A 20,577-nucleotide genomic window follows, 5' to 3' on the forward strand; every position below is an offset into this window, starting at 1 on the left:
AAAGTTTAATGAATACCAAAATTTATATTGAGTTTAGGATTTCAATAGAAAAATCAATCATGGAATTATTCCATAACAATGATATCTTGCATAGATTCCTTGAGAATAATTGTAAGAATGTCTTGCAAGAACAAAGAGACCAATCCATCACATATAACTTTTACTGTTTCTATTTATATTAATATTATTTCATTGCTCAACTAGTATATTCACAAAAGCAAAACAACGAATTGACTAGGCCTTTCCTTTACAACACATTGCAATTAAGAGATGCTAAATTAGGAGAGTATAATCAAGTCTTTTGAGTACACATAATTGTAATCATTGTTTACTTTATGAAACCACCTTCAGAGTTGAGATGTAAAAGATGTACCCAGCATATTAATAGAGATGCATTGGAATTGGTTTGAGCTCTCGCATCATTAAATCTAGTTATATAATGGGGTTTCCCTTTCTCTTATGCTACTATTGTGTGATTCTATTATAAAACAATATGCAAAAAATAAACAGAAGACTAAAGACATAGGTATGGATGAGCGGGGCAAAATAATGTCTAGGAAGCTCCTTAATGCAACATTTCTAAGATCAAAAAGTACATACAAAAACAATAATAGAGAAATAATATTACAGCCTAACAATTACAGTACATTTTGTACAATTAAATAACTGCTAATCTTTTCAGGATTCCTCATTCAATACAAAGTGGTTATATCTGGAAAATATAAAACTTACATCGAGTTTAACAATCCACCCTAGTCATAAAAATTAATACAAATTTTATGCTGGTTATGGGGAAACCAATGCAATGTTAGAAACTTAAAGTTCAGTATGTCTTGTTTCAATAGGGTCTTGTCCCTTGTCCCTATACTTCTCAAAATACACTTCTGCAATTGCAGTATGTAGAGCTGCTCCTAAAGGAAGTACAGCTTCATCCAGAAAGAAGAATGGAGAGTGTACTGAATGAGTTGCGCCTATACTTTGGTTCCTTATACCAACACCAAACATTACGCCCGGTATATTCTGTTGATAAAATGAAAAGTCTTCACCTGCCATTATCTGTGGTGCAGTTTTTACATTGCTTAAACCAAGCAAGGATGCACCAACTGCTTTTACATGATTGTGCAAAATTTTGTCATTATCCACAGCAGGGTACATGGGCACATCTTCAAAAAAGTCTACAAAAGCCATGCATCTGTGTACGACAGCTTGGCCTTCAATTACCTACAAGCAATCCGTGAGAAATTTTATTTTCCAAACCAAGGTAAATATATTCTAATTGTCGACTTCCAATTGATGATGAGAAGAGTGGGAACTGACCTCTCTCACTCTTTTCTTAAGATTAGTGAGTCCTTTAGTTGTCAAGCTTCGCAATGATCCTCCAATTTTGGCTCTATGAGGAATAACATTATGTCCCTCTCCACCATTAATAAACCCAATTGAGACAACCTTGTTTAAAGATAGTTGAATGAGCTTTCCACTTTCCTTAACATGGAAAAGAAAAAATCCATTTACAGAAAAAAGATACCAACCTAACAAATAGAATGCTGCGAAGCTAATCAAAAATGTCAGATATATTGCTTAAGAAGATGAAGTCACAAGTAACTCATGTTGTTTTAGGAAATAATGACAATACAGTTGCTGGTAAAGTTTGGTATTCTCTTAAGTCTTGTCTGTATTATTAATGGGTTCTTACTGAGGGTTGAACTGCAGATCCAAGAAAGAAACAGTTGCAGCAAACTATGTTTTTAGAAAAGATTTATGGTTCAATAAACTTCCCAAATTCTGGGCACTGTGTTATTGTGGAAGTGGACAAGGTTCTTGCTTCTTAGGCCTATTTATCCTCAAAAATGGATATTTGGAGGCATTTGACTGAGTGCTTATGGTTTGTAACAATTACCTCAAAGTGAGTAATACTGCAGCAGGATGCCTAAACAATAAACCACAATAATTCACAGCGTGTTTGGAGAACAAAAGGACCACACAATTCCTTCTCAAGCTCCAGTTAAAAGGGTTGGCAAACCATCTCAGAAGAGTTATTATAGGAGGTTTGGCAGGAGAAATAAGTACTAGAACCTTAGGGGAGTTAAGGAATCCCCAGTTGCTCCTACCCCTTAGAATGTTATGCAGGGTTCACTCAGTCCAATTAAAGACTAAAGTATGATGGAACCGAGAGATACAAATTCAGCACTTGCTTCTTTCTGCCTCAAGGGAGAGTTTTAAAGCTGGGAATCCAAACAAGATAGGAACTTCTTGTAAGGATCAAACTTGCACGGACATGGCTATGGATACAGATATGGATATGGACATAGTTTCAGATACGTATACAGTCATTTTTTAAGAGCACTGACATGGATACAGCAGGATACAACATTCATTAAACACATGTTCAGAAAAATTTTCCAAGTTTAATTAGATAAGATTTGCGTTACTTTAAAAGCAATATAGACACTTAAGTGCTACATAAATAATTATAAGTTGATTTAATATTTTACAATATACAAAAATGTATACAAATCAAGATATAATTAGATTATCAATAATGTCAATAAAAAATAAATAAACCAAAACCTGAAGAACTAAATCTAAATCAAAATCAACACTTGATAAATATAAAAAATTCAATTTCACCTTTAATTTTTCAAATCTTAATGAATAATTAAAAGTTATGACAAAACATATTTTAATGCAAATATTAAAAGTTAATAGAGAAAACAATTAAATATAAATTAATTGTTTGGAAGAAATCCGAAAACATTCAAAAAGCATAAAATCCAAAAACATTGAAAAAAATAAAGAAAAATGCGAATTACGAAATTGTCCTACAATCTAAAAACTTCTCATCCATCTCCTCTGCAATCTCATGAAGGACAGAATCTGGTGTTAAGGAAGAAAAGATGGCAAAAGCAAAACTCGGCATCTACATTAAAAAGTTTAAATCAGGAATCACTTAAGCAGAGAAGATCTTGCAGAAAATGGAGTCCACTAGGGTTTCCTTGGCAAAACAGTCACTCCGAATCCTTCGTCAACGAGCTTCAAGCAAGATGGATTCTCATCTGTTACATATAAATCTAAGCCCCAGCGAGCCACTGACCTCCTCAATGCCTGCTTTCGCAATTGGAGCCAACTGTTTGTAAATAGGGCACAAATTGCCACAAGCAGTTTCATGGTTTATGCTACCTCTGCATCCAAACAACAACTGAGGGAGCTTTTCTCAAACTTTAAAAAAGAGATCAAACCTCAAATTTTAGAATCCATCTAGACCTGAGGAATCTACCAAGAATCACACGTAAGGTTATGGATGAAATTGGGGGTTGTCCAGATCCATACTATCAACAATTAAGAAAGATAGGCTTGATGGCCATGTGAATGGGCCTATCTCTTGTATGGAGGGAATGGAAAAATGGTGGAAAGAATCCTTGTGCGACCAGGTAAGTATTACTCACACAGCCAGAAAGTTCCTTCTCAAAAAGTAAGCTAGAAAAACTATAAGAGTTACTTTTTTCAAAGGTTAAATTATTCTATAATGGCTATCCTTTCGTGTTAATTGGTTCCCAAATTTTAATGTGAAAAGGTTCTCTCTGGCAATTTTCCCTCATTGGTTCAGTTTGGGTCATCTTCCAGTAGAACTTTTTAAATGAGATATCTCAAAATTGATAGGGGATAGTGCAGGCTCTTTCTTAGCCTTTGAACAACCTAGTTTCGATACAAGGGAGTTTAAAATATTAGTAGAGGTAAACCGCCTGTGCAAGAGCAAATCTATCATATTATCAACGAGCTTCAGGGAATATGAAACCCATCCAAGAACTTATCTAGGCCCCACTGATAATAGTAGGGTTATGTGGTCCAAGGCTTTTGTCAATCCAACTAAGATCTTGAATTTGCTAGGGTTTGATCCTTGTACCAAATTGTTGAAGGATAATTTTGTAACAAATCAAATTTGCAGAGCATGGAGAAGGATTTAAAGTAATTGTCCCACCTCTTTAAATAGACAAAAGGGAGGTTAATAGGGAACACAAGCATAACAATGAAATTGAGAAAAAAAGGCAAGATAACAAAGTGCCCAACTCCAACGATACAAAAGGGGTTGCATCAGCGAAGCAAGAAGTTATCAAAAAGTGAGAAACCAACTTGAACCTCCTATCCAATCTTAAAGAGTAGGAAATAGAAATCCAAGATGAAGTCAATGAAAAATCTGAAGGAATGGCATGCAATGAGGGAAGAAGAAACATTAAAAGAATAAAAGACACAAGATAAAATTAAGATCAACAATGGAAACATTAGCTCACAGATCAATCTTAACAATAACATTGGAGTAGACACGATGAAGGAGGATAAATGTGAACAAAACAAGAACAAAATTCCAACAGAGCTGGAAGCCATTTATAATATAATGGATGTCACAGAAACAATTGATGATCATTTAGTCATAGAAGGAGCTATGGAATCAGATCAAAATAGACAAACATAGATTCTAGAAAACATCATAATACAAGAGGAACAAGAAATGAACACTCAGATTATGGATATTGAAGTTACAGAACAAAGAGAACAAGAAAACATATTAGGGATTGCAAACATTTATGATGGAAGAGTCTTGTTGTGAGGTTTTCACACCATTGCCCCAAAATGGGACTCCCTTTTTTTTGGTCGCCTTAGTGAGTTTTTTGAAGTTGTCCAAAAGTTTTCAATTTGAAAATTTTACACCGTGGATGCTTTGGGCCAGGAGGGATGTGGTTGGATTTTACTTTTTACCCAGTGCGAAACTTGATTTTCCGGAACATGTAATTTTATCCTTAGGCCAAATGATTTCAAAGACAACATTTTTCAATGGTTAGAACAATATTTGGCAGGATAAATTTGCAAATTTTTGGACCCAAACAGATTTTGGAAATTGGAAATAATTGTATAGACTTGAGCATTTTCAAAATGAATTTTTTTAAATTTAATTGTTTTGGAAAATCTTGATTTTTTTTGGTGAAGAGAGAAATTTTTGATAGTGAAATTAAAATTGGAAAATTGATTTTGAATGCCAGACAAATGATTTATTTTGGTTAAAAATTAAAATTGCCTTGCAAAATTGAAAGTGGATTGAATTGCAAAATCTCATTAAATTGGTGAAAGTATTGCTTAGGAGATTCTTAAATGTTGAAAGAAATTGATAAATTGGAATTGAACATTGATTTTGGCTTGCTAAATTCAATTTTAATGATATTTTAATTGCCAAAACGTTTTTAAATGAAAATTTTGGCATCTCCTAGGCTTTCCTTGTTTTATTTTGCACTTTTTTATCACAACCGGCAATTAAATGGGCTGATTTCATTTTGAGCGTAGTAATTTTAACGTGGCATTTAAATCTGGGCCATTAGTAAAGATGCTAATTTAATTTTGTTTTCCTCCAGGGCAAGTCAGCCAACTTGGAGGGGCATGGAAATTTAGGTATAAGAGGGGCTCCCTCCTCTCTCAATCTCCTCATTCCATCTTCCTCCTCTTCATCTGTTGAGCGATTTTTCCCTAGAAGGGCAACTTGCAGATTTAAGCAATTTTTGGGCAGATTTTCCTTGCTTGGCAGCATTTTTCTTCTTCTATCTTGGGCAAATTTCTACCCTAGGTCAGATTTTGGAGCAGATATGAACTTTTCTCTTATTTGGCAATTTTGTGAAGTCTGATTTTTCTTGCTAAAGGCTGCGAATTTTGCCCTAGATTTGGGCGATTTTTATTTGGTGAAGGATACATGATCCAAGGTCTGATTTTGGGCAAATATGTGGGCGATTTCAAGGAGACAAAGTTCTGATTTTTGCAAGGGCATTATTATTTGCAAGGAGGCTTGAAATTTCCGAGATCTTATCCGAATTTGAAGAGGGCCTAGTTATTGGTAAAGCCAAAATTAAGGTAAAATTCTATTCATTTTAGAGGTGAAGATTGGTTTAAAGGCGGATTCTATTTATTATTCTTGCTAGGTTCGTTTCCCTTATATTCTTCTTGCATTCATCATCCACCACTTCATCATTCCATTGTTAAGTTGAAATTTGGAGAGATAAGTATAGATTTCATGATAGGACATTTAACGAGGCAAAAATAAGTTAGACCACCCTAGGTTGAAGTTGGGAGATATAAGTGTAGTCCATCCTAAGGTAACGAAGAGATAGAAATAAGTGGTAGCTCCATCCCTAGGTTGAAGGTTGGAGATTGATAAGTGTAGAGATAGGACTTGGCGAGGCCAAAATAAGTTAGATTCTATCGATAGAAAGAAAGTTAGAGATTGATAAGAGTAGTCCATATCACTTAGAATGAAGGGGCAGAAATAAGTGTTTAGGATGGTAAATGTTAGTGCAAGCAAGAACCCAAAGGGAAGAAATAACAAAAAAGACAAGGAAGACATTATGCCTAAGACCACCTTCTCGAAAGTGAGGCGAATAAGTGATACCAATATTGACACAATAAACATGATACAGTTAAAGGACAAATTGAAAGAAGGACAATCCCCCATGGAAAACAAAATTTACAGAAGCGGAATTGTACACATGGCGGCCTTCCCTCCTACCTTGCCTTGTCCAAAATTGGTAATGGAGTGTGCATCCCGGTTTGATTTGGTTAATAAGTCCATTTTTGATGAAGGGAAGAGTGTTAGCCAACATCGGCGGACAAGTAGTCGAAGAAGCATTTAATATCCCCCGGTACAAAGGCACGACGGTAGTAATGATGGATCAAGCGGCTAAGTTATTGTAGGACAACCAAAAGGCTTATTTCGTTCATCTAAAGAAGGATTGGCTACACGAGGGCAAAAATGGAGTCACCATGTCATCAAGGCTCACCATGTCAGATTTCAAATCAGAGTATGGCAATCTCAAGGTATGCAATTCGAAAACTGCATGTACTTCTTTATTGATGAAATTGAAAAAGAAAAAAGAAGATTTGATTGGGCTAGGATCATAAGCAAAAATCTAGAATTGCAACTTAGGACCATGCAAAATCAAAAGCAATTCTATATGGAGTCCTATCTTTTCTATCTGATTGCGAGATTGTATGAAAATCCTGGACTTAAGGCCTTAGGAGTAATTGGCAATGGGTCAGGGCAATGTTTGGTGCACGAGTGCTATCAACAACTTCACTTGCACAACAACAAAGACTATAAGATATTTTGTGATACCTTTGCCATGAAGACAGTAAGGATATTACAAGGGACACCTGCTATGAGGCTTTCATCAAAAGCAGAAGCAAAGGTCAAGAAGTATGGGAGTTGGTTCATCCAATTTCCACAATTCACTTATATTAGAGTAGCATGAAGCATAGTATGTCCCAAGAGACTTCCAAGGTACCCACCCAACAAGATAGTTTTGATAGAATTGGCTAGGCAACTTGAGCAATATGATAGAATGATGAAACTTAAAGGTGAGACAGGCATTACCTTCTCATTTGGAATTGGCAATGATAGTTGCCCCAATATTGTCGCCTTTGCGGTTGCGGAGAAAGAATTAGAATAGTATCATCTAGGATGGTATAGAGCAAGGCAAGGATTTGATCCTAGTGGTCTCATCAAGGCATCTCATGGAAATACATTCAAACATGTTCCTACTATAGAGGATTTCTAGGCCAATGCACAAGATGACTTTCACGTGAGAAAGCTAGCTTTCTCAAGATTGTCAATGAACATGACGAGGGCAATCAGATGAAGAGGCCTTGATATTCCTGATCAACTAGAAGATGATGAAAATGTGCTAAAAGAACACTGTGATACAGTGGATGGAACAGAGTTGAATCTAGTGGATTGGGATGATCATCAGGATCCTTCCTTGGAAGTAGTTAAAAGAACAGTTGATTCGCACACCAAGTCGTAGTACAATGGGAAGTTAAGGAAATTACAAAGTCAGAGGGTACACCTTACTTATGAGAAGATGAAACCGAACGAAGGTCCAGCGGAGTCGATCAGACAGAAGGCTGAAGGAAGTAGCCAACAGAAAGAAACTGTTAGAAGCAAGAAGAGAGGTTTGGAGGTTGAGAAAGGAAAAGAACATCAAGAACCTCCAACAAAGAAACAAAAGACAACACCATCAAGGGAGAGCATAATTGAGGCTAGAGGCCAAGAAGATAATACAAGTGGACAAGGGACCACGGTAGAGGTGAGCTCTAATTCAAAATCAAGCAGTTACAATGATAGCACCGAGTACTCTCCTCTCTCAGAGAACCAACATGGAGAAGATATGACAGTCACTAATGAAGAAGACGATAGGCCAACTAATATTGAGGAAATAAGCCAAACACCCGAGGCTGTTGGTGATGCTTTTCTAGTTGAGCCGAATCCAAATTTGGGGAGATGCACAGCACCACTATGGTTAAGGGAAATGCTTATGCCAAGAGGCGAGGTAGTGACTGTCCGAACAGTTGAAGACATCCAAGGATTAGTAGAAAAAGGTGATAGCGAGAACCAGAAACAAATTGCAAAAATGGTGGCAAAGGTAATCAGAAACGACAATGATGGTCACCGAAAAGTTCAGATCGCTATACCAACGGTTAACAAGGCGTTGGATGAGATTGTGGCTCAGGAATATGAGATAGTAGAGCATAACTTGGGAAGAATCACGGATGACATGGAATGTGAGGAGATCCAGGAAGGCATCGTTTCAATCAGAGAAAGGTTGAGGAAGGCAAACGAAAGGATTGTAAAGTTGGAGGCCGAGAACAAGTATTGGAGAGATTGCTAACCTATCCAACAGTTGCACCAGGTAGCCCTTCCTCAAGACAACAAAAGCAACACAGAAGAGATATCAGCTCAGCTATGTGAAGTCAAGAATTGGATCCATGATACAATCCAAGATGGGCAAAATTTCTTGTCTTTCTTTGTCTCGACATTCAGGTCATTAGTGGCTATTAGAGACAAATTCAGAATATTTGAAGGTGAATGGAAGGATTTCCTTCCAGTCAAGGACTTAGCCATTCCCAAGCTACAAGCATTCATTGAGCTACTGGAGAAATATTTGGAAAGAGCCAAGTTGATAGATGGAGGATTGAGTACGTGGAGTCTTGGTTTGTTGCCTTGACTATCAGATTGAGAATACTTGAAGAGGTATGGAACAAGATTGCACAGTACAGCCCAGGCATTGACACTTCCATTTCAACCATGATGAGCGATGTTAGGGCTGCGCTTGATTTTGAAGATATCAAAGAGGAGAACGTCAATGAGACAAAATTTGGATCAAGATTGGATAAGTTAGGGAAGGTTGCAATCAAAAACAAAACATTTGGGCACCCTTGCCTACCTCAATGCCTTTATCGGATACGCAAAAGAATATGAGAAGGATCATAAGCAAACACTACAAGTAGCGAGCAACATGATAATTCAGCTAAGCTCAAGATGAAACATACACCTTGCCCTCCCATTAAGGAAGTCAATGACAAGCTAGCCAAGTTCATCGCTTTGGCTAAAAAGATGAAAGAAAGGGGTAGAATTATATTAGATCATTTGATGTAAGCCCAAGTGGCAAATTCTCCTTCTTCTTGGGTAGGATAGCTGTCTGATTCTGATTGGCTACCATTTTGGTGTCTTCTCATTGGTTGCCACTTTTCCTTTTTTTTCATTGGTCCATTGATGAGGTGGTGTCTTCTCATTGGCCAATGGGGTGGCAACCCTAATTAGGGTTTCTAGAATCCAATTTGGATCGTTGGTTTTTCCTCTTAATCTCTACCATTGCTTGAAATTTTTGGCCTCTATATAAGATCATTTGCTCTCATGTGTAAAGGGTCAAAGAAAATTTTTGCTAAGATAATACCAAAATTGTCTTTCTTTATCATTGTTGTGACTTGCATGGTGATTAAGAACATTTGGTATTATTGCATGGTTTCTGCTTCCAATAGTTAGAATTAGATTTCCTTTAAAGTTGTTAAAGTAGATTTTATTTTAAGAAGTTGTTAAGAGTAAGAGTAGATGGATAGTTGTATGGTGATATTAGTGGATGTTTGATACGAATCTATAACTAGGCCACTAGCATCCTAGCGGCTTGTTGGGAAGCCTTGTGTGCTAAACTAGTCCTTTTTCCCTTGAATCATTGCATCTGTGGAGGTAGAGCCGCTGGTCAACGTTCATTAGATTCGATCCCAGTCCATTTGCTAATCTTTCCATTCAGAGGAGTAGAAGTAGAGCAGTGAGTAGCTTAGTATTTGGAGTTTTGAGGAAAGAAGTTAGGAGAAGCATCATTGGTAAACACACCCCCATCATCGCCACCATCTACATTATCTGGCATTCGTATATTTTACAAATCCATTATCATCACCATCACACCTAAAACCCAAATTATCCTAGAATGAATACATAAGGCCGCCTACATGATTACCAACAAATCACATCGATAACTGAGTTAGTATCCATAAGTGTAAGGAACATTGGAGTTGTTCTCATGTCTTCGTGAGTATTAACTTTTCAAGAGAGGAATTGAATGTTTGATATCTCATATCAAGTGTTCAATTGCTATATATTATGTAGTGGTACAAAACTGACATCAACAAGTCCCAACTATGGAAAAACTCTCAAGAAAAGAGGAAGAAAGTCTTCGGCTGAATTGAGATTACAAGCAAGTTTGGTTGAGAATCAATCAAAACTGACATCTATCTTTCAAAATGGGAAGGGGACGTAACTTCCCACAAAGCCATGAAGTTAACATCCTAGAATGCTAGGGGCTTAAACATCCCTAACAAACAGTGTTTGCTTAAACACTCCTTCCAAATTATGAACTCATAAATTGTTCTAATCCAAGAAACAAAGCTATCATTAGAAGTTGAAAAATTTAGAAGGTAGATTTATGGCAAGGAGAAGCTATTCAAGCACAAGGAGCTTTAGAAGGTCTTTCAATCCTATGGAACCCTAGAAAAGTGATTTTGAAGCTCATATCAAAAGGAACAATTGGATAGGAGGATGCCTTAGTTAAATTAACAGCAACCTTAAAGTTTTCATAATAAACCTATATGGCCCAGTAACTATTGTTGGTAAAAAGGCATTATGGAATGAAATTGAGATACCATTTGATTAAATGAGAGAATAATTTCATTATTGGGGGAGACTTCAATGCATGTTTAAACAGTGCAGAAAAAAAAAGCGAGTCTCTTATGAACCTCAAGCCCTCAAAGATCTTCAAGAATGGGTCAATTGTCATAATATAATAGAAATCCACAAGTTCTTTCTGAAAGGAGACCTCAGCACTTGTAATCATACCTTTCAGAAGCTATTTTGAATTTAGTCGGGTCAGATCATTTGCCGATAAGTTAAGAAATAATAGAGGAAAGTAAATTCAGAAAGATGTGGTTTCAAGTTGAGAAATTAATGGATCTATTGGAACAATGGTAGAAGGAAGGCTCATATAAAGGCTCTAAGCTTTTCTACTTTGTGTCAAAACTGAGATATGTCAAGCAAAAAGTGTTAGAATGGAATAGAGTACACTTTAAAAACATCTTTCAAGAGAAAGTGGAGGTAGAAAAAGAAATAGCAAAACTGGACGAGGAAATTGTGAAGGAAGGAATGGGCAACGAAAGTTAGTTTAAGGAGAAATTCTCAATGAAAAAACATGAAGATCTCTTATCAAAAGAATAGATTTTCTTAAGGTAAAAATCAAGAGAGGTTTGGTTAGCAGAGAGACAAAAATTCCAAATTTTTCCATAATAGCACCAAAGTCAGAAGGAAAACCAATAGGATTGTGAAGATTATAAGCACTAACAGATGCATGTCAGAAGACCTAGTAGACCTCATAAATGAACAGGTTAGCTTTTACCAAAACTCTTCTAATAATATAGATAGGTCTGATCTAATAGTTCAAAATCAAATGATCGATAATATACCCATGGTAATAATAGAAGCAGATAACAGATTCATCAATCAAAGCTTAACAATAGATGAACTAAAGAAAGCTCTTTTTGAATAAAATCCCAACAAAACTCCAAGGCTTGATGGATTCCAAGCAAGTTTCCTCTAGAAATGTTGGCATTTTCTAGGCAATGAACTATGGAAGGCAATTAAAACTCTAGAAGGGAAAGCAATCAATTCACAGCATTCAAAGTACCTGCAATCAACAAACAATATTGGGTAAACATTGCTCACCGTTATCATTATTATTTCATCTGTTATACAGCACTTAAATTGTTACAATTACAGTTTGAAGGAGGAAGATAATACTGTGATTGCTGCCAAAAGAAAAGCAAATACATTCTGCATTATTCAAGTAAGATATTCTCTGCAAGCATTTATTTTGTAATTGTTTTATCTATCAGAGATCCACAATATTTAACATGGCATCAGAGCTATACTGATAGGAAAACTTTTGCAAAGTATTCATTATAATCTAAATTTCAAAAGTTAAAGAAAGAGGTTTTAAAATCAAAGCATTAAAATGGTGAATCGCGTAAGAATTGAAGATAGGGTAGATGGAGCATCAAACTTTTCATCTTGGAAAATCATATTATTAATAGTGCTAACAGAAATGGAATTAGAAAAATACATTGAATCAAATTTACCCATGCCTGAAAGTGAATCTGAGAAAGTAACATGGAAAAGACATAATAATAAAGCAATGAAGATCATCATAGACCCAATAAAGGATCATATCCTTCCACCTATAGCTAATCTTCAAACTGCATATGAAATGTTCTCCTCCATTCAAAATACATTTGAAATTAACAATACAAGTAGATTATTAACTTTAAAACAAGATCTACTTTATATAAAGATGAAAAGTGAAGAATCCATAACCTCATATTTCTTAAGAATTACTAAATTAAAAATCAACTTGCAACTATGAAAAATCAAGTGGATGATAAGGAACTAAGCATGATTGCTCTTAGAGGTCTTCCTCTATCATGGGAAACCTTCATTCGAGGTTTAAGTTCACAACCCAAACTTCCGAAATTTGATCAACTAAAGAATAAATGTACTCAAGAGGAGTATAGACTAGCTTCAAGAGGACTTATTACAAATCAAGAGGGAGACATCCAAGCAATGTTTACTAAATCAAACAAAAAAAGGAAGTTTAAACATAACAAGAAGGAATTCAACAAAAATCAAAAATATCACAAACAACGTGACTGGTCCAAAGTTAGATGTTTTAAATGCGACAAGATTGGTCACTCCTATTATGTATGTCTAGAAAAGCAAAAAATTCAAGCAGCATTAGCAGAAGTTAAGGATGAAAATATTGAAAAAGTAGAAAAAGAAAATTATGCATTCTATTTAGCTCTCTCTCAAGTGAATTAAACACTAACCTCAATACTTGGATCATAGATAGTGGAGCTTCTCGTCACATCACTAGATTTAAGGATAAGTTTGAAACTTTTTCTAATCATGCATCAGAAGAAGTAACCATTGGAGATAACTCCTCTTATCCTATTAAAAGAATTGGTTCTTGTTCTATACAACTGAGTTCTAGAATTACACTTCAACTCAAGAATGTCATATGTACCAGGAATCAAGAGAAACCTTGTCTCCATCTCCAAACTTGCTGAACAAGGATACAAAATTGCATTTCAAGAAGATAGAGTTCTATCCTCGCCCAAGAACTCAACTATTAAGAAAGCCATCTCTATTGGAGTTAGAAATGGGAGTCTTTATAAGCTTTGTAATAATCAAAACCCTAGTCTAAACTTAACCATTAGTAATGTTCAGTCAAATTCCTCTGAAATCTGGCATAGGAGACTAGGTCATCTTAATTATCGGGCTTTATCCTCTATAGGGAAAATTGTAAAAGGCCTACCTAATCTAAAAACTGATCATTTAAGTATTTGTAAGGGATGTGCATTACGTAAAAATACTAAACATTCCTTCCCTAAAAGTGATCATAAATCCAAATCCATTCTTGAACTTATTCACACAGATCTCTATGGCCGTATGTCAGTCCCCTCTCTTAATGGGTGCCTTTTCTATATAATCTTTATTGATGATTACTCTAGGAAAACCTAGATCTATTTTCTAAAGCAAAAAGAGTCATCTGAAGTCTTATCCAAATTCAAAGAATTCAAAGTCTTAGTTGAAAACCAATCAGGTCAAAAGATCAACACCCTGAGGTCAGACAATGGGGGTGAATACATATCTAATATCTTTAAAAACTTTTGCATTTCTAATGGGATTAAGAGAGAGTTTTCTGTACCTTATAATCCTCAACAAAATGGAATAGCTAAAAGGAAAAATAGATCTAAAGTTGAATCAGCCAGAGCTATGTTACATGATCAAAATTTCCATTATTCGTTTTGGGTTGAAGCATCTAATACAGCTGTCTACATTCAAAATCGATGCCCTCACTCCATATTAGAGAATACCACCCCAGAGGAAGTATTCACAGGCATTAAACCAGATTTAAGCCACCTGAGAATATTCAGATGTCCAATCTATCTTCACATACCAAAAGAGAAAAGAACGAAATTGGAACCATCCAGGAAAAAGGGAATATTCATTAGATATAGTGAAACTACAAAAGGATACAAGATCTAAATTCCTGGGCAAAGGACAATTGAAATTAGTAGAGATGTAATATTTGAAGAAGACACAGCCTTTAAAATTTCTAGTAATAGTGATGAATCTATTTCTGAAGAAGATCAAACCACAGAAATTGAGAGGGAGGATGTTTCTGACTTCTCTTCCATGTCTAATCATATAGAACCTGAAAACATCAACAATAACAATAAAAAGAGACCTCTTTGGGCCAGAAAAATGTTAGAAGAAAATAAAGTTGAACCAGATGAAGTAATTCAGGAAAGCAAAAGGGCCAGAAATCAATCTTGCTATGTTGCATTACTATCTAAACTTATAAAATCTGAACCTACTAATGTTGAAGAAGCACTTTCACATCAATCATGGAAGGAAGCAATGATTGAGGAATATAACTCTATATTGAAAAATGATGTATGGGATGTTGTACCAAGACCTAAGAACGAATCAGTTGTCTCTTCCAAATGGTTGTTCAAGATTAAACATGCTTTAGATGGTAGTATTGAAAAATACAAAGCAAGATTTGTAGCCCAAAGTTTCTCTCAAAAAGAAAGTATTGATTATGAAGAAACCTTTGCCCCTGTTGCCAAATACACTTCAGTCAGAACAATCCTAGCAATTGCAGCATCTAAAGGATGGAAAGTACATCAGATGGATGTCAAAACAGCATTTCTCAATGGTAAGATTGAAGAAGAAGTTTATATTGAACAACCAGAAGGGTTCAATACTTATGACAGCAAGACTCACATTTGTAAATTAAAAAAAGCACTTTATGGACTCAAACAGGCTCCCAGAGCCTAGTATGAAAGAATAAATAATCACCTATTAAAATTAGGATATGCCAAAAATGAAACTGACCCAAATCTATACTTCAAAACTAAAGGTGATGATATGATTATTCTTATATTATATGTTGATGATATGCTAATTACAGGTGAGGAACATCTCATAAAGAAATGTAAGCAAGAACTCACTGTAGAATTTGAAATGAAAGACTTAGAGTTACTTCACTACTTTCTCTGGCAACTAGAGAAATGCATTATATTAAATCAGGGAAAATATACAATTGATATATTAACCAAATTTGGAATGATGGAATGTAAACCGGCTGCTACTCCTATAGAAATAAATCTACACAAATTAAAAAATGATATGAACAAATCTGAGGCTGCAAATCCTACTTACTACAAAAAAATTATTGGATCCCTAATGTATTTGGTCAATACTCGTCCTGACATATGCTATGCAACTCACACCCTGAGTCAGTTTATGTGTGCTCCTAAGAAGATACATTTACATGCAGCCAAATACATATTGAGATATCTAAAAGGTACTATTGGAATGGGAATCAAATATGACAGAGTCGACATTGAACTGCTTGGATATTCAGATTCTGATTGGGCCAGAAGCTCTGTTGAGCGAAAGAGTACTTCAAGATATTGTTTCAGTCTTGGATCTGGTATGATTTCCTGGTCTAGTCAGAAACAAACTTCAATACCATTGAGTTCCACCGAAGCTGAGTACATTGTGTCTTCTTTGGGTGCTAGAGAAGCAGTATGGCTACGAAAGTTGCTATCAGATCTCTTCAAAAGACATTTGAAGCCCATTATGATGTAATGTGATTATCAAAGTTGTATTAAGCTTTCTTCTAATCCAATATTTCACAACCACTCCAAATATATTGAAATTTCATTTCATTACATCAGAGATATGGTGAATCGAGGAGTTATTCAATTGAAATACATATGTACAAATGAGCAAACAGTTGATATCCTTACCAAGCCTCTTGCTAAAGTGAAACTGAAATAATTCAGAGAAAAACTTGGTATGATTAATTGTAATGATAAATTTTTGAAATAAAATATTTATTTCATTTTGAGTTTATGCCTCTATTGGTTATTTAGTGGCATTTGATATGTAATGAAAGGTGACGATCTTTCATTGACATATTCATTTGAAGGAAATTATTTACAAAGTGACGATCTTGTAAATAATAAACCTATGTGTGTATTATATGAGCTTCTCTAGACATTGCTTAAGTGCAAGTAGAGATTATATGGGGCATCTCTAGACATTGCTTAAGTGCAAGCAGAGATTATATGTGCATCTCTAGACATTGTTTAAGTGCAAGTAGAGATTATGAGTGTATCATGGACATCTCTAGACATTGCTTAAGTGCAAGTAGAGATCGTGGAAACTTAATCACAATGGATATCTTTAGACATTGCTTAAGTGCAAGTAGAGATCATTTACTATTCATATTGTGTTGATTACATGATGATTCTAACCTATTGATGTTTTACTTCTCCCTAGCTAAAGAGGGAGTGTTAATGTTTAGCGTCAAAAGAAGCAAAACATGGATTACTTGATATACTAAAAATTACTGCTGATTCCATAAATCACAAGGATAGAAGCATATATATATGTGCATATATTAATATACGTACACCTATATATATATGCCTACATCCATGTAATGTTATATGGATTATCAGCATCATGTTTTATTGATTGATCTACAGCCTTCATTATGATTGGGCTCCTTTGTTATTCAGGAGACAACTCATTATCGTGCCATGTTATTATCGGGTACATTCATATTAAGTTTGTTTGTTATTATTACAAACTAACATGCCTCCGAAGAGGCAAGTCTCTACGTGGCCCTTGGGCCACGTAGAGACATGACTCTTCTGAGTCATGTCCCTCTCTCCTATATATATGAGCATGCTGCCGCAGGGAAAGCAATCAATTCACGGCATTCAAAGTACCTGCAGTCAACAAACAATATTGCATAAACATTGCTCACTGTTATCATTATTATTTCATCTATTATACATCACTTAAATTGTTACAGTTATAGTTTGAAGGAGGAAGATAATATTGTGATCGCTGCCAAAAGAAAAGCAAATACATTCTGCATTATTCAAGTAAGATATTCTCTGCAAGCATTTATTTTGTAATTGTTTTATTTATCAAAGATCCATAATATTTAACAATAACAGGTTTTGTTCTAGGCAAATAATTTTTCAATGGAATTAATATAATGCAAGAATTAGTGCACTCAATAAAACAAAAAAAGGAACCTTGCATAGTAATCAAACTCGATATTCATAAAGCTTATGATAGGGTAGATTGGAGATTCTTATGTATATGCTTATAAGCTTTTCGATTTTCAAAAGATGGATCATCCTCATCTTCAATTGCGTATGGACTCCCAAAATTTCTATTCTTGTAAATAGAACTCCTAAAGATACCTTTGATATTTCTAGAGGACTAAGGCAAGGAGACCCATTATCCCTTTTCCTATTTGTTATAATGGCAAAATCTCTTTAAAAAGGAGTTAGTAAGGCACATTTAGATGGTCAAGTTTCAGGAATCAAAATAACTTTAAAGCGTAGAAAATATCACCCACCAACAATTTGCAAATGATGCAACTCTTCCTAGCAAAAGTAGCACTTTGGAGGCCAAAAGGTTAAAAGGAAGTATTGGATTGGTATCAAATAGCATTGGAACAAAATGTTAACGTAAAAAAATCAGAAATCTCCTTTCTAAACAATCAATATAGTATATCTACAAAAATTAGTCAAGAATTACGATTCAGGATAGGGGAGTTTCCTTGCAAATACCTAGGCATGACAATTGAAAAAAGCACTATGCTATCCAAAGCATGGGATTCCATCTTAAGTACAATAGAACAAAGAATGTAAAGTTGGAAATACGAAATGCTCTTAAACGTTGGAAGAGCAACTATGATCAAATCAGTTCTAACAGCATTACCAACTATCAAATGTCCTTCTTACCCCTATCTCAAGGAGCAAGGCAAAAGATAGAAATAAAGCTCAAAGATTTCTCCTAGCAGGGTACGACCAAGAAGAGAAAACTGGCACTTATCAATTGGATGAAAATATACCAACCATTGAAACAAGGAAGGGTGTGCATAAAGGACATAAAAAATCAAAACATAGCATTAGAAGCAAAACTAGTATGGAGATTATATTAGGAATCAAATAGGAAGTGGGCAAGAATCTTATTCAATAAGTATCTTAGGGAAGACAACCTAACTAGCATCTTCAGAACGTGGAAACTCCCTACGGGCTCAAGAGTGTGGAATTTCAATTTCCACTATAGAGATATCCTTTCTAATCACATAACCTAGGATACAAGACTAGGGGATTCTGCTCTTTTTTGGGAAGATTCATGGGGTAGTTACCCAAAAATAGAGACCATGATAAATAACAAGAGAATTAAAGACATTCTAAAAGATCTATAGACGATCAAACTTAGAGATTATATAATTTTCCCATATTATAACCCAAGCATGGGGTGGAAATTGAGGAGTTTAGAGAACGCCCCTTTAACTGAAATAGAAAAAGAAGAAATAGGAAACATTTTAGCTTCCAGAGATATAGGACTTTAATAAACCAGACAAACTAATCTAGGGTAGAGAAAATTCAGGAGAATACAAAATTAAAGCAAGATATCATTTGATCAGCCAAATAAGAGAAGCTCCCCAATCAGATTAACCCCTCTATTTGAGTTGGGATAAAAATTCTCTCCCACAAGAAGGAATGTTTATATGGGCAGTCATGCAAGAAAGGATATTAACAGCAAGTTGGTTTAAGAAAATTGAGTTTAAAGGACTATCAAGATGCCTTTTATGTGAACAAAACGAGGATAGAGTAAATAATTTGTAATGTCCCCACTTAGCAATCGACCAAGTGTGCATGCGTTAGCCTAGTTCTACACGGTCCCGAGGGCTAACGAAGAGTTTAAAGGGATCTTGGAGTGTTTTGGCCTAGTCACCTCCAGTTTGGGCCAAAACGGAATTGATTTACTCAGTCTCAGGCATACTTATTATTTTTAGTAAGTCAGTGGGACACAAGGGAGGCTAGTTTTGGTAATTGAATTTGATACTTTGCGGCAAGAGCTTTCCGACAAGCTATCACTCATGCTATTCAGAGTCCAATGGCTAATATATTTTTATGCCTGAAGTATTATTAAAGTAACAATTAATTTAGTTGTAAAATATTAAAGTGTTACTTTAATATTAAATTTGATGGAAATATGTGCAAATCAAAAGGGGCGCCTAAGGGAGACATAAGTCATTATTTTAATATGTTTTACATCACACATCTTTTATCCCACATTGTTCATGTCAAAGGAATCGACCCTTGGAGAAAGAATAAAAGGGAGCGTGAGCAGCTTCATTTGACAGGTTGAATATGAGAAGAAAATGGATGTGCAAGTTGCAGATCTGTTCTTGGCATTAGAGGACATCTATCCTCTCGTGTGACATTCTAAACATCATTCTCTTGGGGTTTGGCCTTTGGAATTCATTGCTATCAACTTTATATCCGGCAGATTGGGTGCATTTCCAACTACAACCAAGTTCCTATAGCAAGTTACCATAGCTGTCATGTCACTCTAGCAGTCGTAACACTATAGCAACCGCATCATTGTAGCAGCCGAGTTATTGTAGCAAGTTACTATAGCAACCGAATTACTGTAGCAGTTGCATATTTTTTGCAGCAAGTCCACGCAAGGGCCACGCCCTCAACTATTTGGTGTAAACAATGTTTGTTCTGATTTATTGCTAGAGTATTCAATGAATCAGCTTTGCACTTGTTATTAATTCTTGAAAATCAATATAAATTATAGTGTGCTGGTTATTTCTGTGATATATGTTATCTTTTTCCAATTCCTATATGTGATATATGTCACATGCCAAACACAACACAATACAAACAATCCTTTTTGAGCCATAAGGGTAATAGCACATAATGGAAAATTAGACACTACAAACTAAGTGTTTGATAAAATTACCATATAGATGTGAATACTTGTAAGCCAAAAGATGCTCATGAACTTGCCATCTCTATCACTAACAATAAATCTAGGTAGCCCATGCAACCTGAAAACCTCTCTGAAGAATAAATGTACCATCTGAGCTATTGTATAAGTAGAAGGAATAGCAAAGAAGTGAGAAAGCTTTGTCAATTTGTCTACCACCACATAAATACAATCTTTTCCCTGCGCTTGTGGTAAACCAGTGATGAAGTCCATAGAAATACTTTCCCATTTCCTGTCTGGAAGGGGCAAGGGCTGTAGTAAACCTGCGGGAA

At 35.4% G+C, this 20,577-nt stretch overlaps 1 protein-coding gene across 2 annotated transcripts in view; it reads right to left on the minus strand.

Annotated features, from left to right (window-relative positions):
- Window positions 1–658: 658 nt before the first annotated feature.
- Window positions 659–20,577, minus strand: part of LOC149531432 (IAA-amino acid hydrolase ILR1-like 5) — a 92,804-nt gene continuing 72,885 nt past the window's right edge. The window contains exons 4-5 of one of the 2 annotated variants that reach the window (XM_089811756.1): window positions 1,318–1,446; window positions 659–1,221 (exon numbers count right to left, since the gene is read on the minus strand). In XM_089811756.1, coding sequence (XP_089667882.1) covers window positions 817–1,221; window positions 1,318–1,446 — 534 coding nt within the window. In that variant the 3' untranslated portion in view covers window positions 659–816. Of the gene's footprint in view, window positions 1,222–1,317; window positions 1,483–20,577 lie in introns of both variants that reach the window. The other variant, XM_089811755.1, reaches the window with a different exon arrangement.

This window comes from Cupressus sempervirens, chromosome 11 (genome assembly GCF_028749045.1).
Source record: "Cupressus sempervirens isolate cs-2001-9-10 chromosome 11, ASM2874904v1, whole genome shotgun sequence".
NCBI classification, from domain to species: Eukaryota; Viridiplantae; Streptophyta; class Pinopsida; order Cupressales; family Cupressaceae; genus Cupressus; species Cupressus sempervirens.